Source organism: Tinamus guttatus, unplaced genomic scaffold (genome assembly GCF_059628265.1).
Source record: "Tinamus guttatus ecotype Peru unplaced genomic scaffold, ASM5962826v1 Tinamus_guttatus_pri_ptg000356l, whole genome shotgun sequence".
Classification (NCBI taxonomy): Eukaryota; Metazoa; Chordata; class Aves; order Tinamiformes; family Tinamidae; genus Tinamus; species Tinamus guttatus.
The window spans coordinates 4,880,795-4,905,788 of record NW_028288890.1 but is presented as its reverse complement, the minus strand read 5'-3'; the positions used below and the strand labels follow the sequence as shown (position 1 = coordinate 4,905,788).

Sequence of the window (24,994 nt, the reverse complement as noted above, 5' to 3'; positions counted from 1 at the left end):
ACTGTGACATGAATTTGAAGGATTTATGGGAGACAGAACAGTGAGAAGCAGATTTTTCAAATCAGGTTACTAAAAAGCATAGGTTAAATGTTATAGATCAAACTTGTAACCAAAGACCTGGAATGACTTTTTAGGACAGATCCAGGCTGCTGCGTAGGACGAGGGAAGCTCGTGGTTTACGATCCCTTCGGAGCCATCCTGCCCCCTCTCGTGACAAATAAAAGTCATCTACGCTCACAGGAGCAAGATCTCACTGTTCCTTGAAATTCCTGGAGCTAACCCAGCTGGCAACACGAAGCTACACAGCTCTTAGGCCTGGGCGCTTCTGCGGAGCTCTGAGGGAACGAGCCAGAAAACTTCTCCCAAGGGAGCGGTGAAGATGTATGTCTCCTCTGGGGGACACACAGAAGCACGGTTCTTTCCTAGGTGCATGTAAGGGTTGTGTCAAGTCCAGAAGGAAAATAATTTCCAATATAATCCTGGCACATGCAGTCCTTGGGCTTTCCATGGGACTTGTTTTGTCTCTTGTCTGCATCGCTTCATTTTCTCCTTGCTGCTCATGAAAAATCTCTTCCAGGAAAAATAACTATAACAGTTGCAGGATCTGAGAGTCTGACACGCTATGTAGCATATGGTGGTTTGCTCCAGTTTGATTCCTCCTTCTCTCGCTGCAGGCTGCTTTGCAGCTCACCCCCTTTCGAGCCTATTCATGGGATGGGTAAAGACGTGATGGTGGTGGGACGGCTCCTGGGAGGGAACTGAGCAGCTCAGCAGTCAAGACCATGAAGGAAAAGCATCACTTCTCCTACGAGAAGGCATCTGACACGGAGGCTTCACTGCAGGTTAAAGCCAGGACATGTAAAATAAAATACATCAAAATCAAGTGGAAAAGGAGGAGGGAAAAGCTCAGAAAGAGCTTTCCTTGTGGCTTTTGGTCTTAGATAAGGTTATTCAAGACCAGTACAGAGGAAGGGCAAAACTCCTGGAAAGCAAATGTTGTTGAATATGCCGATGGGACCAAATATAGGGAGTTTTAATCGACGCTGGTGGTTGCAGAATTGGAAGACTGTGCACAAATCTTGGAAATGCCCATGTGTGAAAGCAGGTGGTGTTTTTAAGCCCTGATTCAAGGTGAAAAAAAATGGCAAGCAGACTCACACTACCCCACAGTCTTGTGTGTCAAAGGCAGCGCTGATGGACCAAAAATAGAAAATTTGTATGACACTGGCAACTTTTCCCCTTCTTTTCTTTTTTTTTTCTTCCTTTTTTTTTTTTTTTTAAATTTGAAAATACTGTACAAGGATGCTCTAGCTCCCCTCTAATGCCATAAACTCAAAGGCATGGTCATAAGGGAAAAAAAACAAAGTGAAGCTGAAGACCATGAAATAAAACAAACAGGACTTGCTTGTGGCAATGCTACGGTCAAGGCGGGCCCCGTGGAGAGCTACGTGAAATAGTCAGTTGGCCCCTAGGTTAAAAGACAGCCACGCTGAAGTAAGTCATGAGGCTGTGCCTCCTTAAAACTGTAAAACAGACAGCTGGATGAAAGTGTCTTCCAAGTTACCATTGCTGTTTTGAAGCAGTATTCGGGACTCCTGTATATTTTTTTATTGCATTAGGAAACAAAACCTTTAAAGCATTAAGACAGCCCTTTAATGTCCCTGCCAAAAGGATGTAGTTGATTCACAAGACACATTACGCTGCTGGCCTCAGGCTCCTGCCGAATGTTGCTTTATCTGCCTGCCTCTGTCTCTTCCCCCTGCGAGAGTCGGATCAGGAAAAGCTCACCCGGTGGCATGCGCATGCATGGTCAGTTTGGTTCACAGTGTCACGGTGAGAGGCTATTCCATGCCGCTCCGGAGGATCTGGTTGGCCGCGATCAACATAACGCTTATAATAAAGGCCATGGCGAACGCGCAGATAAGGCTCTTCCGTACGCAGGTCTGTCTGTTCTGCTTCTGCGCGTGCACTACAGTAGGGAGAAGGAGGAGAAAAAGGCAAAGATGAGCTGCCCAGCCCAAGAAACAGTTTGCTTTCCACCATTCCCTTTGTAGCATCTGAGTACAGATGTCCTTCCTTTGCCTCAAAGCGTATCTGGATTATAACCTTCTACTTAACCTTCTATCCATCCCTCAAAGATGCCTTCCATGATAACAAAGTCTTACCTTTCCTTGGAGACTATTACTACATGGGCATTTCAAAAATAATCTGCTTTTTTATTACTCCCACTGCAGGAAGCCCTTTCTCTCTCAACCAACTTTTAAACTACTCAAATGCATGTATATATATAAGACTTTCAGTTAATCTTTTTTTTTTCCATTCTTTTGAGAGATCTTTATGAAGTTTTCTCTGTAGTTATTTAATCAGACATATTGGACTTCTGCAAATCCCCTTAGACTTGTCTAGGTGGCTACAGGTCGACTGGGAATGAGCAGAGATTGCAGATGTGCTCTGCGACAACACTTGAAAAATCGCTGCGATGGTTCCCACGAGTGTGCACAGTGTGATGATTGTTTTTCTGAACTGTCTTTAGGTTTTCTGTGCTGAGGCAAAATCAGATTCATTAAGACCCTTTTTCAGATGAACGCTTGCAGAATAACTGGCAAATCTACAGAAAGGGGAGAGAGGGATTTCAAATACCAAAAATACAGGCAAATTGAGACTTTTAGCATTTGACAGTATTTTATTTATTTATTTGCTTAGCATGCTGTGGCCTGCTCAAACCAGTTCATGTCTGTCTCAGTCTCTATAAATATTAGACTAATAGGTGTTATTGGGGGTACTGTGAAGATTAATCTGCTCAGAAGGTCTTCTGAGAGAAAAGCACTAAAGTTCAGAAGATCCAGGATGGATGGTCTTGCCCATACAGCAGTAATGAGAGGTCTTGTCTTGGTAGGAGAAAGGAGGTGCCTATCTGCTCCTCTCACGGAGAATATTAACAGTAACAGTGATAGGTCGCCTTTCTCAGCATACTGGTGATGATGGGAGATGTTCAGATGGTTGAGAACAGACTCAGAATGAGAATAAAAGTCAACTTGGGAAAAGGCTTCCTGAGTGCCCAAGCCTGGAAAAGTCCAGGACAATGTTTTGAGAGTACACGGAAAAAAACCCTCTTATTCTGATGCATCTTGAAACTTATTGCACCAGGAGGGGGTAGCACGGGATGCTGCATGTGCGCCAGAGTCACATTAACCCCACATCAGGCAGCACTTTGATGGAGGCCTCCTGGGGCAGGGAAACACTGTGCAACCCATACACCAAGGGGACTCGCTATGTGCCACCCAGATAATGAAATTCCCCTTACGGCAGCTCCCCTAAATTACTTGCTTTCTGCTTGCACTGTCTATTCCCTGATTCCTTCGTTTGCTTTTCTAATGAACCCAGAATCAATATTGTGGTTCTCTGGTTTTTGCACATGATGTCCCAGCATTTCAAAAAAGCTTGTTAAATTTATGTCACTGCTTATTGCTATTTCTTTGCTTAGAAAACCTTCCCAGCCAGTGGACAAAACGGTTCTGCATTGCAGTGCCATTCAAAAACAAACTTTCAAAACTGGCCTTCTATTCTTCCTTTTCTAGGGTGAAAGATTGCTGCTGCCCTGGTTGGGGAGAGCTGTTGAGACGGAGCTGCATGTGGAAGGACACCTGGGGGTCAAGAACTGGTTTAGCTAACTGGAAATAAAATGGGCTAAGGCAGAAGGAAGATCTGCTATAAGGTGTGTGGTGCTGCTGCCTAAAATGAGGAAAGCAAGTTTTGCCAGACGTGTCCTCACTATGAACTGGTGGTTCTTTGCCCTTGATTCTCTCACTTCTCTGAATGCCTAGAGCCTCCGAGCGTGGCATCTGGGCTTTCTCCTGCTGGTTTCCAAAGCCCACATCGCTTTTAGGCAGGGACACTTGTTCTCCTTTATATTTCACTGCCAGCAGACGTTGCAGATGATACACGTGGGATGTGCTGGTGGTTTGAACAGGAGCTGGTTCCCCAAACATCACCAGAGCACTCTGGAGATGGCCCAGCCTGCTGCTAGCAGGGGAGAGCAACTCCCCAGATGACCAAGATAAAAGAAATCTCAGGAAGCAAAGGCAAGTTGATGCCTAGTACGTGGGGCAGATAAGTCAAGCTCATTTCAAGGTGCCTGAATCCCACCCTGTGGCTGCAGGGCTGATTGTGATGCGGTGGGTTGGAGATCCCCAGGGTGAGAGCTGAGAACCTTCTGCAGCAAAATGCTTGCTAACATGAACTGCTGCTGTGTATTTACAGTGACTTTTATCATTGCCCTGCTGAAGGTGAGTGACATTTGCTTTCTGCGGCTGACTAGAGATTTATTTTTGTCTTAAGAGGTCATTTTTTCATTCCCACTTGCCCTTAGCTGGGGAGAAGATGCTCCTAATACTTGTTTGGAGTAGGGATGCGGGGAAGCTGTGGCAACTCTTGAATATCCCATTAATATGAAAGTCAGGGCTGAGGATGAAGTACCCATGGCAGGCGGCACGGGTCACCACAACCATACAGCATCTTTGTTTGCCATGAGCTCAACACTGTGAGCATTTTGAAAAAGGGAACTGCCAAATGAATGACTCTTGTGCAACAGATTTTTGTTTGTACAATGTCAATGCAAACAGTTGTCCCTTTCTTGTGTCTTTTCCCACAAATACATACGCTATTCTTGGCTCTCAGCTTCATACTACTGACCTAAGCATTAATAAAACATAGTGAGATAGGCTGAAGACAAACTACGAATTTTGCATTTGGTTTAAAGCATGTATGTGTGTGTGTGTGTGTGTGTGTGTGACAGAGAGAGAATTAACATAGCATGTTGACAAAGGAAGAAGATAATAAAGCTTATTGTGACAAAAGCCAAGATGTCAGAACTGTGACACAAATGTATAATGTAGTGGCTAGTGTCTGGCTGTTTATTAGTGGTACAGCCAAACTGGTACTTCAGTTTTTGTGGATATTATACTGGCATAAAATTGGCTTATAAAATTGCCTTACCAGAGAGAAAAAAAAGTCTTTCCTTGACCTTTGCAGGAACAAAGTAGTGTGATGCAAGTGCCTTTTAATAGGAGACAAACACCATCCACTGTCGGTGCAGCAACACCTTTCCTGGAGTGGTACAGAGCGGTGCATTTATCTAGATGCCATCTCCAGGCTCTCTGCAGACCTGACTTTTCAGCTATCGACAGACTTTTTAATGCTGACATTTCTCAGGTTAGGAGCCCCGCCAGGTAACACACATGGGACAGTCTGGGGGCTTCATGCTGGAGGGAAGAAGCTGGAAATATCCGGTGGTGACAATGAGTGAAGCTCTTCCTTTACAGTCATGTAGGTCTTTCTTCCCTTAAGAACCATTCTCAAATCGCAGTGAAAATCCACTGGGGCTGATCCTGGTTTCATTCCTACCCACAACTAAAGGCACTTTGAAAGGAGTGGATCAAATATACGTTGCATGTGGAAGTAAAATGCTAAGACAATCCTTTTAGGCCATGCTTATAGTTGAAATACAGGCTCAGCTCATCTCATCCCAATGTAGTGCTTAAAAAATTAGAGGAATTGTACCCAAAAAAAGCACGTCCTTCACTCTGGCAGTTTAAGGTATGAATAAAGAGTGACCAGTTTACGTGGCGGTGCTTCTACAGCCGTCTAAAGCTGACCTGCTGTCGAACCTTCGTGACAGCTCTCCTTACTGCCATCGAGCTGCTTCACACCCACAGTCACTGCTCTGGGGCCCTGTAGGGAGTTCAGCAGATTGGGGAACAGGAGTGTGGAGGGCTTCTCTGGCACAAGAAGGTCATTCAGACAACAGCTGAAGTGACATTACTGGCTCTCAATCCACTTTCCCGGGAGAAACGCTGATGTCAGAAAGGCCACAGACCAGAGACATCCCCTTCTTCTGGGACATGAAACAAAACTTTGTGTCTTAGTTGACAGTGTTCAGCTGAGCTTCATTCTCTGGGGGATTTGTGTGTGTGTGTCTGTATTTCTAACAACAGCTAAAAAAGGGTCGGTGATGCTTCCAGGTTCTGCCTAGCACCAGCAATGCCAACATCCCACGAGAAAAGCTGTTCTTGCTGTACTTTTGGAAGGTAGGGCTTCCAGAATGTGATGCTGAGCATTTCTTTTATTGGACCCATCTTTTGTTCCCAGGACAGTTCACTAAGCCGAAATAAGTCCTGTCTGCATGCGTCTTGCAGCAGTGACAGCTGTGGGCTGGCGCGTGTCTCCGCTGAATCAGCAGGTCACTGGGGACCAGCAACTCCATTCGGGTAAGTAAGCATCCCTTCCTGCCTCTCCTCAGGAAGAAATAAATGTTGCTTGGCTTGATTTGAAAAGTGTCACTGCTTGCCTCCCTCCTGCAGGCTTTTTAAAATTCAGCTATGCTCTTCCACATCTTTTCTGCAGCGTTTAGCTGAGAAGGAGCATGCTGGATACATCTGCTGAATCCTGCTAATTAGCCAGGCAAAGAATTGCACTAGTAGGTCTGTCCTTTGCACTGTTTTAGAGATGCACCAGCATCTCTGCACTGTGGTGCACGGGGAGGTACGATGCAGATGCAGCAGCTCCGCTCTTTGCTGTTGGTGTAACATGGATCTGTGCTAGCATCAGTCCTGTGTCTCTGGCCTGGCCCAGCCCTGAGCTGCCCCGGAGGTACTGCTGACAGCCTAGGAGGTAATAAATTTGCCCTCTGCATGAATCCTGCCAAGGAGAGAGGGGCCAGGAGCACTTCAAAGGACCCACTTGGACCCATACCTCTGCCTGAGGACAGGATCGACTCTACTTCAATCCCTTCGAAGAAGGCTAAAGGCCAGTTCCTGAGCTCTCTAAGTGTGTAATTGCTACTTACTCTAAATCCCTTGCATCCCCGCTGCTGACCAGACTCGGGTTTCCACAAAGGAAGCGGAAAGAGAACCATTGTATAGAAACTTAACAACTTTCTCACCTTCAAACTCTGTTTGGCAATTGCCAGAGTTTTCATTTAAACTTTCCTCTTCATTGATAATGATGTTTTCGATGTCCTTCATCGTTAAGTGGTCCCGGAACGCATGGTAGAGGATGTGTTTCAGCTCCTCCAGTGTTATCCTCTGCATGTCGAACTGTGGGAAGAGACCGAGTCAGGCTTGGCTGGTAGTTACAAACAGGGTACTCAAAGGGAGAGACGCATGCCAGCACATCCCAGCTTCCTGCTAGTGTTTGCTTTCAGGCTCCTTTCACCATGTCAGCCTTGCAAACTTGGCTCTTTTAGGTTTACTTAGCACCAACAGTAAAGAACATTACAAATGGACATTGCCAGGGCTCTTGCCATCTTACTTTTTGTCGGTGGAGCAGCAGAGAGAAACACAGCCTGAGCAGAGGTGGCTTTCCAGGCTGGAGATGCAGCAATCCACCATTATTTCCAGCACAAGTAACTCCCCAAGACATTCCCCTGGCATCTCCTACTCCTTGCCATGAGACACAATCTTCTTCCTGCCCCTTTTCCTTTCTGACCCCAGTTGCAGCTGTGTGTAGAGCACAAGCAGAGAACATTTCCCTCTTAGCTGATCCTGCCATAGATCCCATTGGTTAGTTTTGATCCTACACATACCAGATCCCTGCTTTAAAACCAGCAAAATGCTGCAAAATATGTGGAAGTGAACGTTTATTTGCAGCAGAAGAACAGCATATATGCATAAGCTTCATGGAATTAACGTCTACTAATAGTACTCGAGAGAGGACATCAATACCAGCTGACTCTCAGAGCCAAGGGAGGAGGGCAGTCTCCCTGAGCCACCAAGCAGCCACCAAGGGACAGAAATGCTCTGAGTCACTCTGCAGTCTCTCCCCATTTTGCTGACTAGAGGCTATCATATACAGCACCTTAAACAACAGTCCTTATGGCGCAAAACGCAGGTTTGCTGTGCACAGTGAGCACCAGGACTTTTACACTCTCCTCTAGCCAAACCTGCAAGAAACCTCAGAAAGGCCAAACATCATCTCTGGATTAACACCATGGTGGAAGAAAAGAGATGCGAGCTTGCACCCACTACTACAGTTACGGCATGGTGACAGTGTGCGATCAGATGGCATATGCAGCATTTTGGAAATGGGAAAACAAGGAGCCCTCCTCCTTCCCCCCAGCCTGATAACAGCAGGAGCAACCTTATCGGGGCCTCGCTGCTCCGTGCATTATCTAAGGTCGTTTTCCCTGACCACTGCTCCACACCTCACTGCACAGATGAAAAACCATTAATCCTGAAAGTGATTAGTGGAGGAAAACAAGTGCACTTTGAATAAACCCAGACCGCTGAAGTATGTTATGCCTATGTGCACGTGTGTTTACTGACAGGCTTGCACACGTGCATATATATTTGTACATCTACACTTAGGAATACTTACCTCCACAATTCTAATTAATATTTTATTTGCATGCAATGATTAAAAGCTTGGTGTTGAAAATCTGGGGGAAAAAAGCAGCAGACAGCATGGGCAAGAGCTAAAGTTTTCATCTTTGTCCCAGATGAATTCTCCGAAAAGCCTGTCTGTTGGGTTTGGTAGTTCTGCTCCTGTCCTTTCTCCTCGAGGACAGCAGTGTTCATACTGCCCAGCTAAAAATAGCGAGCACACAATTGTCACCAGTGGTCCCTTGTCTCACAATCCAAAGCTGGCATTGCAAATCCCTCTGGTATTTAGTCACAAATTTCCAGCCTGCTTTGTTGTGCATGAAGAAATCTGTCATCCCATATTCCTCTTCAAAAGAACAAGGAAAATTGAGCAACTCTGAACTTCACAACGGCATGATTATGAAAAGCGTTTCTCCTGGCAATTAGAGGTGTGGAAACGAGGCTATCGTGTGCAGTTGTCTTGCAGTGGTGTCAGCAGGCATCATCAGTGGAGGTTTGCAGAACACCTAATGGCTGCCTCCCTGCCACCCCTGCAAGGCAGCTGACCCCCAGGGCTATAGGTAATCTTGGTCAAGTCTGCTTATCTAGACATGCTGGACACGCACCAGCACCAAGGAGGAGAACATGACCTGCCTTCAGCAGAAGAGGTTCTTGAGGTGTAAATGTCCAGGGAGTGAGTTGAGCCCTTCGGGCAGGGGGATCTATCCTGGGGTAAAAGCAGTTCTTTCCCACCTGCAGCCCAGCTCAGCTCCTGCCTTCCCTAGTGGTCTTTGTCCATGGGGAGCACCAAAACGCACTGGAGCCTTGACGTATTCGTGAATGCATCCATATGCCAAACCCCATAATTTCATGGGGGCAAGTTACTTAGAGAAGAGGGACTCCCTGAATGGTGTGTGCATGCTGCCCCTACGGAAAACAAGGAGTAAAAGAGGATTAAATGCTTCTGGGTCTGCCTCGCTGTGTCCCAAAGCTACTGCAGTAGAAGAATTACATCTCTGGATCAAGCCCTTCTCTTTCACATTGGCTTCCAGCATAGGTCAGCTTAATCAGAAAAGAACAGTGACAAAACCTGGGAGGCAAAGACAAATACTGGCAGGCTGCTCATTCCTGCTGTTATCTCCTGATAGGTAGTCAAGGGATATGGAGGCACAGCAGCAGCAGTCTGTTGACTCTTTTGTGTACTTGTCATCACTAGTTCTGCTTCTCTTGCTCCTAGCAGCAACTCTACCTGAGCTAAAGAAGTGGTATGGAGAGTGCCCGCTTCCCCATTAACTGGACAGGTTGAGACAAAGGCAGTCCGTGAACCATTCTCCTTCCCTAGCTAGTGAGCACCGTGCCCGTGATTCCCTGTGGACTGGGATGCTGCACTGCAAGTGACTGGTTGAACCCCAGTGCTACAAGTAGTCTCAGGTGTTGGGATGCCATCCAGTTGCTGTGGTCAGAATACCTCTGTCAACATGCTTTCATGTGGTTTCCCTGGTAGAGTATTACCCTGGCACATAAAGACTTCATGCATTCCATTTAAATTCAGTATAAAACTGAGAATGAAGAGTACCTCAGGAATTTCCTACATGTGGGGATTTTACTTTGAAAGAAATCAGAATTACTTGTAAAAACTAACACTGAGACACACCATCCCCTCTGTTAACAAACATTTTTCCTTTCCTTTGCAGCTCTCCCTTTGCAGCAGCATCACTGCTAGCAAACTTTTGCCAGAGGCTACTGTGATGCTACTTGTTGTCTTACTTCAAGCTACAAGGATTGCAAAAACAATCCTTGGAATCCTCCAATCTTCTTAATAATGTGGAAACTGGAATGACCTGTGGGTTTCTGGATCTTCTTGTACCGGTTAATCTGTCTAGTGGGAAACAATTGTTGTCTGACTAAAATGCATCTGTTCCTGAGTCTCCAGTTCTTGCTTTTGGGCCTTATGGCCTTGGGCCCCACCTCCCTCCCTATGATTTTGTCTTTTAGGAAGAGGAACCATCTCAGATGAGGTTCAGAAACACTCTTACTGGCTTGTGTCCTGAGCATTCAGCTTGTGCCTGTGTTGACAAGCATATCGTCCTCCGGCCTACTTCATTTCTGGCTTGCCCTGTGTTCTCAGTACTTGCATGCAGTACTTGAATGGAGACATTTCTTCTGTTAGATATATACGTCTTCTGGATCCAAAATTATAGCACAGAACTTTGTGCTACTGGACATGATGCAACTTGATGCAGTCAGAGACACCTTTGCATTGGGTTTAGGCTCCTGTGCAATTTCTTCTGTCATTGTTGCTCTCAAATCTGGTAGTTTTCCTGATTCACTTTTCAATTACGCTGGCTTTTTATTGTTGTAATGATGGTAACCAGGGAGCAACTCTTAACTTTTATTGGTTCCACTGAGAGGAAAAATGGCTGTTGCAAGCTGCAAACTTCCTATAGGTTTTATAATTAGAAGAAATCAATGATGCCACTTCTGAACTACTGCTCCTGGAATATATGGTAATCAATGATAGAGAAACAAACTGTGCCTAATGCTGATGCTCAAATACTCCAAGCGATACAGTGATTAACCTGAATAAAAATCTATTGCTTGTACAGGTGCTTAGCTTCTTATGGAGAGCACAAGGACTCATCCCCTGCAGGTTCTCGTGGACTTCAGTAACTGCCATCAGCTAAGACAGAGGATGTTGCCTCAGGGGACATCTAGAAGGGAAACTAGACCTGATCCAGTTCATTCAATAGCTGCTCTGGGTGACACTGCGTGTGCAGAGGGGTTGGACTAGATGATCTCTAGAGGTCCTTTCCAACCTTAACAATTCTATGATTCTATGATTCCTGACTCCTCCTTGCTTTAAATTTCCTGCTGGGAATGACAGCACAGTCCCTACCAGTCCTTCCAGTCTCCATACCCTTGATTTGTTGTTGGTTGATAGCTACTATTGTTGATCTTGCAATACCCATGTATGCCACAGCTTCCACATCAGGGTTTCAGCGTTCGTGGTGTGCCCCTATTTTCCTGCACAGTCAGCAAAGTGGGTGTCAACTCAATGTCCACAGTTCCATTGCAAAATCTATCAAAACTGCATGAATAAAAGTGCTCTGTTCAACAAGGGACAGTCATAGCCAAGTCACAGTTTTAACTGGAAGAACACTTGGGTGTTCTGTTGGACACAGTTATCTCAAAGACCCTAAAAAGGTCTTTTTCTGCCTTATCACTGCCCATGAGGGCTTCAAATGATCCTCATGTCTAGCGACTTGATAAGCACACGTTTGGAATAGGAGACTTTGTGACAGCAACAGGAGAGCAGGTTCCTGGCTGATGCTTTTGAGAATCAGCCCTGCAGTGCCACAGGCTTCATGTTTCATAACTGCTTGTTTGGGGTAAGACATGCTAATTCTGAACAATGAGTATCATCCTTGGCTTTGTTTTCAGATCTAGTGCAATTCAAGCCATAGGGTCCTTGAACACTGCAAGGTTTTATAGCTCGCTACATCTAGTAAGCTGTTACTGTTGTTTTCCAGCATGCTGGACTTGAAAATTTGAGCTGCCTTAACCACACGCAGTTTTGTACTGGGTTTTCACAGCCTGCATTTGCAGCTAGATAAAAAGTGCCGGGGTTCTCCTGTGCGTACCGATGTGAATTCACAGTCACACCTTGCCAGCCTTCCTCGGCCACATGTCCATGGGTCATCTCGGGCAGACTGGCTCTGCCCATGCTCCCAGCCAACTGCAAGGCCCCAGGACACGGTCCCCAAAACACTCTGCTTGTGCACAGCAGCTGGCTGGGCTTTGTGCTGCTAATCCCAGCCGCTCCTGGGTAGCTCTGAAGGCGCACATGGCTCCTGTGAGCGCTCCCAGTATATCGTGTAGCTGTTCCTTTTGTCAGCTGGGCTTTGAGCTCATAAACTACTGATTTGGGACCGTTGCGCAGGGCTGATATTTAATGTTGGCTGCAGATGAATGTGCAGAGCCCTGGTCTTCTCCATGCAGAATCTGATGTTTTCCCAGCTCTGTCTGGGGACCAGATGAATGGTCGTTTTGTACTGACTGTACTTGCTAGATAAGCTCAGCCATGGATATTTTATAATGAGAGGGAAACTGTGTCTGCTGGAAAAGCCAGCAATGTCTGGAGCAGCAGTGAGAGCATGCACAAAAGTGAGCGAGCTCCTGCAAGGGAGGCTGCATTTGCAGAGGGGATTTGTACTGTGAAGGCTGAAGAACTCACTAGTGATGACTAAGAGACAGCCAGCACCACAACCCAAGACACCGTGGCTGGCCCGTGCTATAGAAGATCCAGGATGAAAAGACAGCATATGCATATGTAAATATATATAAATATATATGCACATATGCATATATATGTGTGTGTGTGTGTGTAAAGTCTGTATAAATAGAATTATAGACATATTAAAAATTCTATAAGTGTCCAGACATACACCCCCTCCAAATCCGGAGGTTTTCTCTTACACAGTTTTCTATCAAAGACTCTACCATTTGCTGCTAAAGGGTGAACATTTGCCAATCTGAGGCCTGGAGCAACTTGCTTGTATGCTGGCCTGGGAGATGCAAAGACAAAGTGACAAAGCCATTTGGGAGCCTGCAACGTGCGACCAATTTTAAAGGCTGTTTCCCTACGTTCTCCCCACCCCTGAATCATTAACACCTTTAAAGTAGAACTAACATCCTCTGTGCACCCCCTTGCTGGCTCACATATGCCCTAAAGGAGCCAGTGGAAGTTCTACAGCTTCAGGGATGAAAATGCAGGTGATATATTTTGCTTTTCTTCATACACATATACTTGCTGAAAGTGGTTGCCTCTGTGAGCTGAAGATGGAGGGTTCTTCCTTATCCTTCCCCCTTCAATACTTCCTCTGTCAACCTTTCCTATGTGGTACAGTGTGCTCTGAATGCTTGTGGCCCAAGGCTAAGCAGCACTCAGGTCCTCCAGGGTTGCTCTGCAAGCTGTGACAGGGCCTGGAGCTGTTCCCAGGTGCACAACCACTTTCTCCTTCTGCAGATGATGCCTGGCCATGCATAAAGGTCTCTCATTGCTCTACGGAGAGCAGCTTCATGCCAGCTCATGGGGGAAGAGCAGAGCGAGCAGGAGAGAGAAGATGGAGACTTGGTCTATGTGTACCGCAAGGAAGAGCATGTATTTCAGTAATTCACCCTCTCCACCTCCCAATTTACTTATGTGTCTCTGTTGCTGGTGAAGACTCCTAGCAGAGATGTCTCTGTCTATGCCTATTGAGGATTATAATCTTGGCAGGAGTTGAGCCACCATGTAGTGCTGGGCCAACATCTCACCTGGAGTTGGGGAAGGAGGAATAAAGAGGTTTGCAACTTGACTACACAAATCTTGAGCAACACGCAGGCACAGTCTCCTCCATCAGCATTCGAAATCTGAAGAAGGAGGTCAAGCATCTGCTCCCTGCAGTCTCCCTTAGCTGCTTTACCCTCACTGCTTGCTCCAGATGTGGCAGTGAGTGCCCCCAGAGAGTGTTTCCATCCAGCTCTTCCATCACACATGAAAAGCATGAGGCTGTGCTTGGCCTTGTCTGCCCACGCGGGACTCCTACCTGCCCAGAGCTTGCTTTCATCACTCTCTAGCTGTGAGACTGATGTCCAGACGTCAAGGAGCCAGTGCTCCTATACAAATAAATATGCAGGCTGTGCAAAAATATGTGTCAGAGGAAATGCGTGTAGCAGAGCTGTAAGGACATGGGACACAACACTGAAGGAGAGTCCACCACTCCTTGGCAGCTCAGTGCAAATTTGGTTGCTGTTGGAGAAGGAACCAGGACCAAGCCCTGCCGAGAGCTGCAAGCAGGACCAGGATCCTGCTGTGTAGGGCAAGCTGAGCAAGCCCCTGCTAGGCTGCCTCTTTGACTAAGACTAAACTGGGAACAGGGCAGCCAAGGTGATGATGTGAGCGCCTGCTCACCCGCCTGAGTTAGCCAAGCAGCGGTGGGATGTGTCCTGTGCCATGCTGCCCTGCAACCATCCCTAGGCAAGTTGTTTGCAACAAGTTCTCCAGCCCAACTGTGGTTTTGGGGTCATTCACATCTTGGTCAGCACTTGCTTATGCATCCCTCGCAAACAGACAGCATCCCTGATGCTGAGCCAGAGCACCCTGGCTGCTGGGGAGCTGCGAAAGGGTAACGATCTCATTTCCATAGAAACGGGCTTATTATGCGCCGGTTGCTCTCACGGGAGATTGCTCCATTCTTTCCAGCAGCTTTGTCAGTAGGAAATTGTACATATATTGATAAATTAAAATCAGATTTAAGTGTGTACTGACAGAACCCCTCTTAACCCTCAGCACCTGGCCCATCTTCATGTTATAAAGCAGCGTGGTGTTCAAAACCTACACTGGTCCATGGATACTGCCTCCCTGTGTATCCTTGCAGCTTCCCCTTCTACAGCGCTGCTATCAAACTGGTCAGAATTTCCTACGCATGGGTCAGATATTTACTTCTTTGCCATTCCCTGCTGAATAAAGTAGAAAAAGGGGGTTTAAACCTATATTCTCTGTTCAGTGAGCCACAAACCTACCCTTTCTGGAGCTGAGAGATCTCTTGGGTAGCTGTCTCAATACTTTGGGCATCACATTAATGCCCAAAGGTGTCTAGTGCCAAGTTTGATGGCCTTGGGGACAGCAAGCTTCGGTGCGTGAGACTGGCTCCAGTGAATGCAGGAGATCTGCTGGGCTCCTTGGTTTGTAAAAACAGCAGTTGTGGGCTTGGGTAACCAAGTCCTCTCTTGGGAAAGATAACCAAAAAGAGTGGTGGTCAGGATGTTTTATATACTATTTTTTAAATATAAGTGCTACTACATAACTAATTCTCATTTTCTTAGCTCTTTTACACTTGTTGTTCTTTACACAGTTATTGATGGTTAGGACACATACTCCCTGCCATGTACCGGGGCATGTGGGGCTTTAGAACTACCCAGCAAATTGGTCTATTTGACAAGGCAACAGGACTCATCGTGCCCCAGGGTTATGGTTGCCCTTGCTCACATGCAAGTGCATGTCTATACACCCAGGTCTGAGGGAGGACCAGGGTATCACCATAAGCCCTGTTTGCTCAGTGCTGATCACTTGGACAAATGCATTAGCTTTGGTTGCCATGTCCCTATCTGTATCCCATGTAGGCTTAGAGCATTTCTTAAACTTTCTGGCTATAAAATACCGGATTTCTGCATCAGTGAGTGCACCCAGAATTCTTCTAAAACAAGTCAGTGAAGACCCCATAGTTTGTATCTTGGATTGGAATATGCTGCAGGCACTTCAGTCTGCCAAGAAATACGCTTACATTGTCCTTCCTGCATGAGAATGAACATAGATCCTCATGTTAGATCTAATCAGCTCATTAGGCTGATGCTGTCCTCCACTAGAAGACACTTTAAATCTCTGAGGTGGTATTTTAAGCAGGAGACTGGGTCAGCAGCTTTGCCTCCCCACTGAACTCTGCGCTTCACAGCTGGGACATAATTGTTATTAAACTGGGCTAAGAGAAATAGGCCTCCTGGTAGGTTAAATCTGAGTAACACCTACACAGACAGCACAGTAGGAATATTAATCCTGGTCCCATTCAATTAACTTTAAATAGTTTAACTGAAACAAGGAGAAGTTTTTTTTTTTTTTTTTTTTAATTAGCAAATGCTCTCAGGATGGAGTGTACACTAACAGGTTTTAATGATTTCTCTTTCCTAGTTTTAAAGCTCCCAGGTCTTGACTACAGGCTCCAGGTCTGATCCCAATCAAAGTGAATATATAAATAGATCTACAGCATCTTGACCTTAGATTCAAGTCTTGTGGGAGCTTCTCAAAGGAGTGAACCTGCAAGTTTTAATTAGGACTAAAGCCGGGAATTCCCACTTGGAAGTGAGCATCTTCAGATTCTGCAGACTACCCTGAAGATAATAAGTTTGCAATGGATTCAGCTCTCCAATGTAAACCCATTGTCTGGCATAGCCAGTCTTATATGAGACTTGTTCTGGACTTGTTAAGTCCATATGTCAGGTTGTAGGCATTGGATTTCCAGGCAATCCTGCTTTCTTCCCCCATTCAATCAATAACAATGTGAGACAAGGTGATTTCCTGGCAGGTCAATATGCACGCTGTGCCAAAGAGCTGATTTTTTTTTTTTTTTCAAAAAGCAAAACCAAAACCCTTTATTCTTTCCTCTACAAGGTGCATTTAGGCGAAGGGCAGAGGTTGATACTCCCAGAGAGATGTGCTGATGGACCCTGTGGTGTGAGCAGTTCCTGGGCTGCCCTGTGTGCCTTCTGGTTGAGTAGTGCACATCACATTTACATCTTGACCCAGGCACTAAGAGCAAGGATGCAAGGTGACCTTGACCTGCATTAGCTGCTTGAGAGCAGCTTTACAGCATTAGAGATGCCAGTCAAGCAGCTCCAACAGCAGGGAACATGCACCACTATTTTTTGACAATAGCAATAAAACTGACACCCAGCAAGCTCAGTAGGATTATGGACTGAAGAAGAAGCAATGTATAGCAAAAAAAATGTCCTTTCTATTTCAGAAAATACAGATTGAATTTGACCCACTGTTACTCTCCCCACTTTTCATGTACAACTGCTGGCAGCATCACTGCCTGGAGTGGCAATCTTTACACTTTTTCTGAATTGGAGGAGGCAGATGAAACCTGAGCGAAGGAAATGAGCCAGCTGTGGAGCCTTTCTCCAAATGGCTTCTGAAAGCCTTTAGCCAAAGGAAACCAATTTTTTACTCAGCAGTTACGAATGTTTCGATGGTGCCGGGCAAAGTGGATTAGGAGGTGAGATGTTGCTGAAAGAAGAACACTAATAATTAATAAAAGCTTTACCAGTGAGGCTGAGAACTACAATGGGAAACCCGAGGCACATTTGACCCTGTCAATGCTGGGTAAAAAAATAAAAGCAGAGCACAGCAGCAAACAGGTCTTGATAATATCACTGAGGCTGCACTGGGGCAAAACCTGGGAGAGGCTCTCTGTGCTATCACAGGTTGGCGAATAAATGATCCAACAAAAGTCAGGTTTTCTGCCGAGGCAAAGGTCACCAAAACCAAAGAGAAGCCAACTGAAAAAGATGGTTATGAAACTCAATAGCAGCTTTGGCACGGTGTGCAGCCACATGCCTGATTACAGGCTGTTTTACTAGCAAGTGGCTGAGTTGGAGAGAGAAAAAATGTTCTTCGGCTCTGGTTCATGGGGGTTACGTGTTCTGTTGAACCAAACATGACTTAAGAGCAGGGTATGTTCTGGTATTAGCTTAGCTGGCACAAATGCCATAATTTCTAAATCCCCTTATCTGTTCCTATCATTAGGGCATTGGTGAGGGGATACCACAAAGGCTTCCGAAAGTTGCTTGGAGGACAGTGGGATCAAGGGTCTCTCACAAGATGTGCTTTAGCATGTGGTTTGGCCTGCAAAGCTGTTCCCTCATCTGGAGGGAACTGTGCAACAAAACCAAAAGGGTTTCTCTGAGAAACAGCAAAGCTACTGTGAGGCTGGCCCAGAAACCAAGGGGAAATAATCATTAGTTGATCCTTCAAGTCTCCTTCCTCTGACAACTGGGAAAACCTATCACATTTTCAAACAGCGACACAGAAAAGCAGCAGCCCGGCACTGTGGCAGCGTGTGTGTGTGTGCACATCTCACCCCATCACAGGGTGCACGCAACACACAGCCTCGCCGCTTACACCAACTTACCAGAGCAGTCAAAATATTAATTTTAGTCAAAATCTGACCTTTGCAAAAATAAATGTATGCACCTGGCTGGATGTGTCAGGGGAGCATGAAGAGCCTGACTCGACGCCTCAGCACCAATAAAGATTTCCAACCCCCCTGTGTCTCCCACCTGCCCCATTAGAAACCTGTCTTGCCTGGACACCAGCCAGCCACTCTATTCCCTCTTTTTTAAAAAAAGTCATCAGTATATTAAATAGCCAGGACACAGTTCAGCCTGATCCATCAAAATGTCTGAGCAGCACCCTCAGCATTTAAACAGAAATAAGGCACCTTCCTAACATGCGTTACAGCTGCTTTCTGCATTTCCAGACTGGGGTACCTGGCTGATTTGGCCGGTCCTGGGTGAGCAGCTTTAAGTTCTTACCTTTTCAGGGGAGCTGCTTTCTTTGTGTGTGATTCTTGACGATTATCTGAGGGCTTGCCCAGAGATTAGGAAGTCTGGGAAGTTGGCCTGGAGGGGGAGACCCAGGTGGGGAGATGAAGGGGATCTGGATGTGAAAATGCAGCATGGTGCTGATGATCTCAAAACTCTGAAAGCCCCTCAAGCCCTAGAGAAAAAAGTGGCAGCCTTCTCTTGCAGAGCTCCTGCTGACAGCTGCTGTGGTCCATGCAGTGCCTGGCACAGTGACAGCCTGGAGATCAGCAGAAGGATCCTGATTTACTGGACTGTCAATCACAAGAAAGACTATTTCTTGCATGGCCAGCACAAGAGCAGCCACTTTTCTACAGACTGACCCAGCCTTCATGCATCCCAGGCCCTGGAGACCATGCAGAAAATCTAGAGAAATGAATTACTTGGCATTGACATTAGTAGATTCCAACTTAAATTTTGGAGTAAATTATAACATGCCAGAGGTGGTGTGTGGCAGACAAAGCCCATGCTGTGGTAGACACTGGTGAGGAGGATGTGGGAGATTCCTGCTGTGTTCTCATCACAGGGCATCAATATCCAGACTGTATTTTCTGCTTGCATTTGTCTCACGTCCTGCAGGTACGGAAGAAGTTAAAGCCTTCCCTAGCATGGGAACTGTCTCAGCAATGGGCATAGTGCTTGGTGTGAATTAATGCTCAGGAACTGCCAACTCACAGGCAGAGCTGCCTCTGTGGACCAGGGAAGGCTGATGCTGATACAGGGAGTATCTGAAGGTCTCCAGGCCCAGGGAGGAAGGCACGGGAAGGCTGCATGACTGGCTGAGGTTCAGGCCATCTCCAGTACCAGTCTGGCCACCCAGGGCAGATGAAGTCTGGACCGCTGTACTTAGATGTCAATACGGATCTGCAAACTTTGCTTTTCTGCTGTCACCTGGGTGCCTGCTATAGCCTGGTGGCTTTGAGAGGTCCCGCAGCTCTTTCACATCTCCAGAGAGGAGCAGGCATCAAAGAAGAGAGTCTGAACTTTGAATCCAGCTGGGGAAGCCCAGCTAGAGAAGAACATGCTGGGTGCAGTATCCCGGCCATGCAGTCAGGACCATAATGCCTGTTTAACAGTCCTTTGTTCGGGACTCAAGCCAGGGAGTGTGAGGACCACTCAAGAGGGTGCAGGATGAAGGGGAGAAAGGGCTGAGGGATGTGCCTGCTGATGGGCTCAGCTGATGCCTCCTAGCTCCTGTGCTGGACTAGGCCCAATGAACTCCTGTTCAAAGACCTTTCCTAAACGCCCTTTTAGATCTCTTTTCCAGGCAGATGGAAAAAGTCTACAGGAGTAGAATCTAGGAGACAAACTGTGGATTTAAATGTCTGATTTTACTAACTAACCTGAGAAGACCTACTTGACACACTAAAAGAGAAGTGATAGAGCTGCCTTTTGGGGTCAAAACGACGCTATTATTCTTTATGCCAGGTCGACTATAATCACTGCTCTCTTATATCAGCAGCAACTTGCAAAATGAGCTCTCCCCTAATTGATATAGAAATAGTCTTCATAATATCTAAGGAGAGAGAAGAACATGTCTCCAACACCAGTACACATTCACTTGTAGGGCAAAGACCAGCAGCTGTGTCAGGGTACACGACAGAACATCCCACGAAAGGGAGACTTCGTCCTAGACAAATCACAGAAAATAACGCACAAGATGTAATTATGAGCGTGGAATTGGGCCAGGGTGCCAGGGGCAGGTGCTGCTCTCTGCACCGCTCAGGGACGTTCACGGATGCATGTACAGGATTTGAAGTGCCAAAGGACGGCTGCATCCCAGCACAAATTGCAGGTATTGAGCAGGCACCGACTTCCCCTTCACTGCCAAAAACTCAAACGACATCGAGTAGCGCGTACGGCTATAGCACAGCTAATTGCTTTGTTCATTTTAATTGCTTCAGGACAATTTGATACATTCCTCTTTTGTGCTTATGTCACCTTTATCCTGGGTTTTCATTGTGGGTTTCGATCAAGCAGAGCTACTCTATAGCGAAATAGAGGACCTGTTTTGGAACATAATGATGCTTCTCAGCATTGTATTTCCCCTTGTCCTTCACCAGACTTGAAAAGCAGAGGAGGGAGGATTTTCCCCATCCTCCCTCCCCATGTGCTTCCTTTTCTGCTTTTGGTCAAAACAATGTTTGCAAAGTCTGCACGATTTGCAAATGCAAAGGAAGAAAAAAAAAGCCAAGATAATCTGCAGAAACATATCATTTTAGTAATTACAAAACTGTCTTTGAGGTTTTGTTTCGACCTCTATTACTTCACGCTCGGTTTGTTACCAGTTAACCTGTGCTTAGAAGTTGTCGTGTTTAGAAGCTGTCATGACCTCAGGACAAGAACTTTCTCATTTTATTTATTTATTTATTTATTTATTTATTTATTTTAAATGTGCACATAAGGCATGAGAATTTCATCTTTGCAGATAAGAGCTTTGACTTGTCAACCTGGCATTTTCTAAAGAGACATAGAAATTAAAAAAAGAGTTAAATGCCAGAGTTCATCCTCATACTACTAGATTTTGGGGGCTGACAGATAGGCTGGCCCATAGCCAAATGCCAGTGCCCCTTCAGCCTGCCCTGTGGGATCTGCTCAGTGATTCTGGAGTGCCACCAGTTTACTGATGAATTGCAGCAGTTGAAGCATCTGTATTTTTCTATTTCACAGTCTGCCCCTCATAACTTTTAGGAATTGCAGTTCATCTGAAGTCTATCAAATCTGCTACCCAACATCCATGGCTGAAATTACCAGGCATTATATAAGCACACCGGTGACCATGAAGCGCTCTGCTTGGCTTAGCAGAAGACCAGCTACATCAGGATGGTAACTTCATGGCTGGTATGGATTATTTTTTTCTTTTTTTTCCCTGGCAAGTGTCAAGCCTTTAAGAAAAGAGGTGAATGTTTAATTCAGCAGGAGACTGAAAAGTAAAGAAAAAGCGTTCTATTTTTGCATTTTGGTTTAGTAATTCAAGACCAGATCAGTATGAAAAATCAGTGTTTGTGCACCAAGGGTCAGAAGATGTGAAGAAAGGCTGATTTTTTTTTCTGATTTGAATCTCTCTGTCATATTATGCTAGTATGTGTATCTATCTTTTATTTTATTTGCATTTTAAGATTTTTATATAACACTTTGCCCTCCACACAATGCCTGCTGTTTCAAAATAAGATTAACTCAACAAAAAACCGTAAGGTAGAAAGTTCAATTAAAGCCCAGAGTAACTGTGAAGTTACTCCGTTGCCATGAGTGCATGATATTTTCCTTGCCATGGTAAAAACAAGGTAATCAATTCCGAAGTCCCCTCCAGCAATTCACTTAGCATTTGCGAACTCTTGCCAGCTACCAAGACGCCAGAGGAGGAAAGGAAAAAAATACAAATCAGCTGTCATTGCAAAAATATATATATATTAATAAAATTCAGAAAAGTAATTTAATGCATGAGTCAGAGCAGTGGGTCTGTGACAAAGAGGGTGGCACGAAGTCTTTGCACCTCAGACCTGGGAAAAATGAGCCTCTTCATGGCTACCTGCTCTCAGGCTGCCGTAAAGCTTGGGAGGCCCCGGAGAAGAGCAGCATTCCCCTCAGCTCTGAGCGCTAGGGCCTGCGGAACAGCTTCTGGGATACGAGGATGCACATCTCTTAGGAGAAAACGAGGTGAGGTTGAGCAGAAGTAGCAGGTCAGGCAGGAAAGCTAGGTTTGGGATGAGAAAGGCTTTCACGTTCTGGTGATGGCTTTATGAGCTCCATGTAGGACACCCTGCACGCCTGGAGTCCTCTGGAAATGCAGTGGCTGAGAAACCCTCCCAAGAAGTGACCTTCTCAGCTCTATACGCGGGACACAGAGACAGGGTGAGTCTTTACATGGGTAGTGCAGAAGGACACGTTCCTTGAGGCTCAACACATAAGGGATGTAACTGACTCAGTACATATTCCTACATTAATTTAATAGCCAGATCTGCCTGTGCCACATAATGGTACTGAAATGCCTTTGGATGCTGCAGGGCATCTTTTGCTGCAGCTGTGAGCACGAGTCTCTCAGCAGACAGGGAGGCCAAGTGGCTTGAAGGAATGGGACATGGGGTTGACGCAGGCTATCTGTGCACAACTGTGACCTGCTGGGGTAGAGGTTTTGTGCGTGCACCGTGCTGTTGAGCAATGGAAACTGAAAATAGTTCTCCTCGATGTCTCCCCAGCAGTGGTGCTGATGAGGATTTGAGGGCTGTCCATAATGGTCCAGAAGGTTTGGGCAAGCAACAGGTTCGAGCTCCTGATCCTGCAAGATGCAGCCCCAGCATGGTCCCTTTAAGGGAGACTAGTTTGACCTGGGTCTCTAAGGCTGGGCTGCTAATTGTGCCTAAGTTATGCATGAATTAGAGAAATATTTAGCTCAGCAATGCTTGAGGACTCTTCTAACGCTAAAATAAACTGTCACATGGCAACTTCGCTCCCTGATCCAGCAAATGGAGCTTTGCTGACGTGTGGCTGCCGCTGTGCTCGCTCCAGCCCGTGACGCAGCGTGGCCGGTGTTTTTCCTGCCTTGTGTCATATCACAAGACTTTAGCCGACAACCAACTGACATATCCGTGATTGGCAAGGAGGCAAAAGGAGGCAAAACAGCACTCTGAAACAGGGAGTGAAGGCAAGCCTAGCTGTGAAGGGGCTTGGGGTGCAAACCTGGGCCTTCAGATCGAAGGCTAATGATGAGTTTGTCAGTCGTTGAAACCAAGACACAATGGCCTGGCCCAAAGAGTTGCTGTCATCAGGTAACCACGGAGCCAGCGCTGCTCTGACCACTCACCATGGCTGGTCCTGGTCCACAGATTGGACAGGATGAGGGGAACTCTGCTTCGTTTCAAGTATGAGCCCTGATGGTACCGCTGCTGGTGCTCTCCCAATCCTGAGGAAGCAATGGGTCTGATTAAGAAGAAAGTGAAACTCTGTTGTTGGGTTTAACTTCATCTCAAAGGGTAACGCAGGAATGCGCCAAACTTGCATGCGGCTCAGGCTGCGCTCTTAAACAAGACACGTGCTCCTGAACACACGTAGCTTGATGCCTGAGCCCTTACACTCACCTCTCGGCTCCACACACACACACAAGTGGCTTTTCTGAGTGCTCACACTCCTCCTCAAAGCACCAGGTGAAGCTGCCTTTTATCAGCAGTGAAAAACACACGACAATCCAAAAGCAGCTGATAATTTGGATGCTCTGACGCAAGGAAAACACAACCCTGAACCACTGTCGTGACAGTTACGCAAAAATATTTGGATAATTTGTTTTAGTTCAAAGGTAGCTTTGACAGGATCAGGCTATTCACTAAAAAGGGGATGTTTCATGCGTAGAAACATTTTTGGCTGTATATTATTTCAAAAGTGGCATCACTTTTCTCTGCATACCATAAACTACTTAAAAAATGGCAAGCCACATAACAGACCCAAGGGCAAGCAGCATCTGCCCAAAAAGCAGCAATTGTCTGCAACACAGAAAAGGGCTGTGATGCAGAGTCCTGCCCTGAGGACTCTGCCTTGCTTGCTGTAAGGAAACGACACATCTCCCCCATGCACAGATCATCTTCGCGCCATAAGGACCTTCCTCTCGGGAAGAGTTTAGGCCTTTGCCCAAAGCCACTTGAGAACATGTGCAAACTTGCCGTGTATTAGCAAACAAAAAAAACAGAACAACTCAAAACCCCATTTCTTGTATAACCCTGATTGCCACACATCTTCTCATACCAAAAAACACAGGAAAATCATTAAATAGGTACAACCAGCCCCAGGAGAAGATCCTATCTTGAAAAAAAAATGTTCCCTGGGCTTTATGCTGCCCAGTTTTCAGGTACAGACTCCCTGCATGTGCCCATCCCTAATATATCTTCTTTCTGTAAATAAAAAACACTCTTGTGGAAATAACGCTGATGACGCGAAATAGCAGCCGCCTCAGGAGAAGGACAGTAAAAGCCAACGACTCTAGGGGGAGAACATTTCCCGTGAAAGTACCGCTTCGTCTCTGACCTCCTGCAGGGCCTCATCCCATCCCTATCCACAGGGGACAGCTACAAATGCTGACGAAATAAAAGCCAAGGAATTAATAACTCTCCCGGATATGGGAAATCACGGACCCAAAAGAAACATTAGTTTTATGACATATTAAAATTTTCCCCATAAACTGCTTTCTACTGACGCCGCTCTTCCCCGACATTACCCATCTGCCCCCCATCCTACAGCACCAGTAACCTCATTCCTAGCAAAAACGCCTCCTCTGCTCTCCCGATGCCAAACCCCATTTTTCTCTCCAAATTAAGAAACTGATAGATAAAATTAAGCTGCTTCCGACCTGTGTTTTGCTGGGAGTCACCAGCTTCTCTTTTGGATCTGAAGGAGGACGTGCATCTTCAACAGCCTGATCTGCTTTTTTTTTTCCCCGGCAACTGGTCTAATAAAAATGTTACTGATCCATG

At 46.0% G+C, this 24,994-nt stretch overlaps 1 protein-coding gene across 3 annotated transcripts in view; it reads right to left on the bottom strand.

Annotated features, from left to right (window-relative positions):
- Positions 1-1,341: 1,341 nt before the first annotated feature.
- The window catches only part of CALN1 (calneuron 1), a 143,900-nt gene continuing 120,247 nt past the window's right edge, over positions 1,342-24,994 (bottom strand). For all 3 annotated transcript variants that reach the window (XM_088530135.1, XM_088530136.1, XM_010222814.2), the window contains 2 exons: positions 6,941-7,094; positions 1,342-1,969 (listed from right to left, as the gene is read on the bottom strand). In XM_088530135.1, the coding sequence (XP_088386261.1) occupies positions 1,842-1,969; positions 6,941-7,094 (282 nt within the window). In that variant the 3' untranslated portion in view covers positions 1,342-1,841. The remainder of the gene's footprint in view (positions 1,970-6,940; positions 7,095-24,994) is intronic.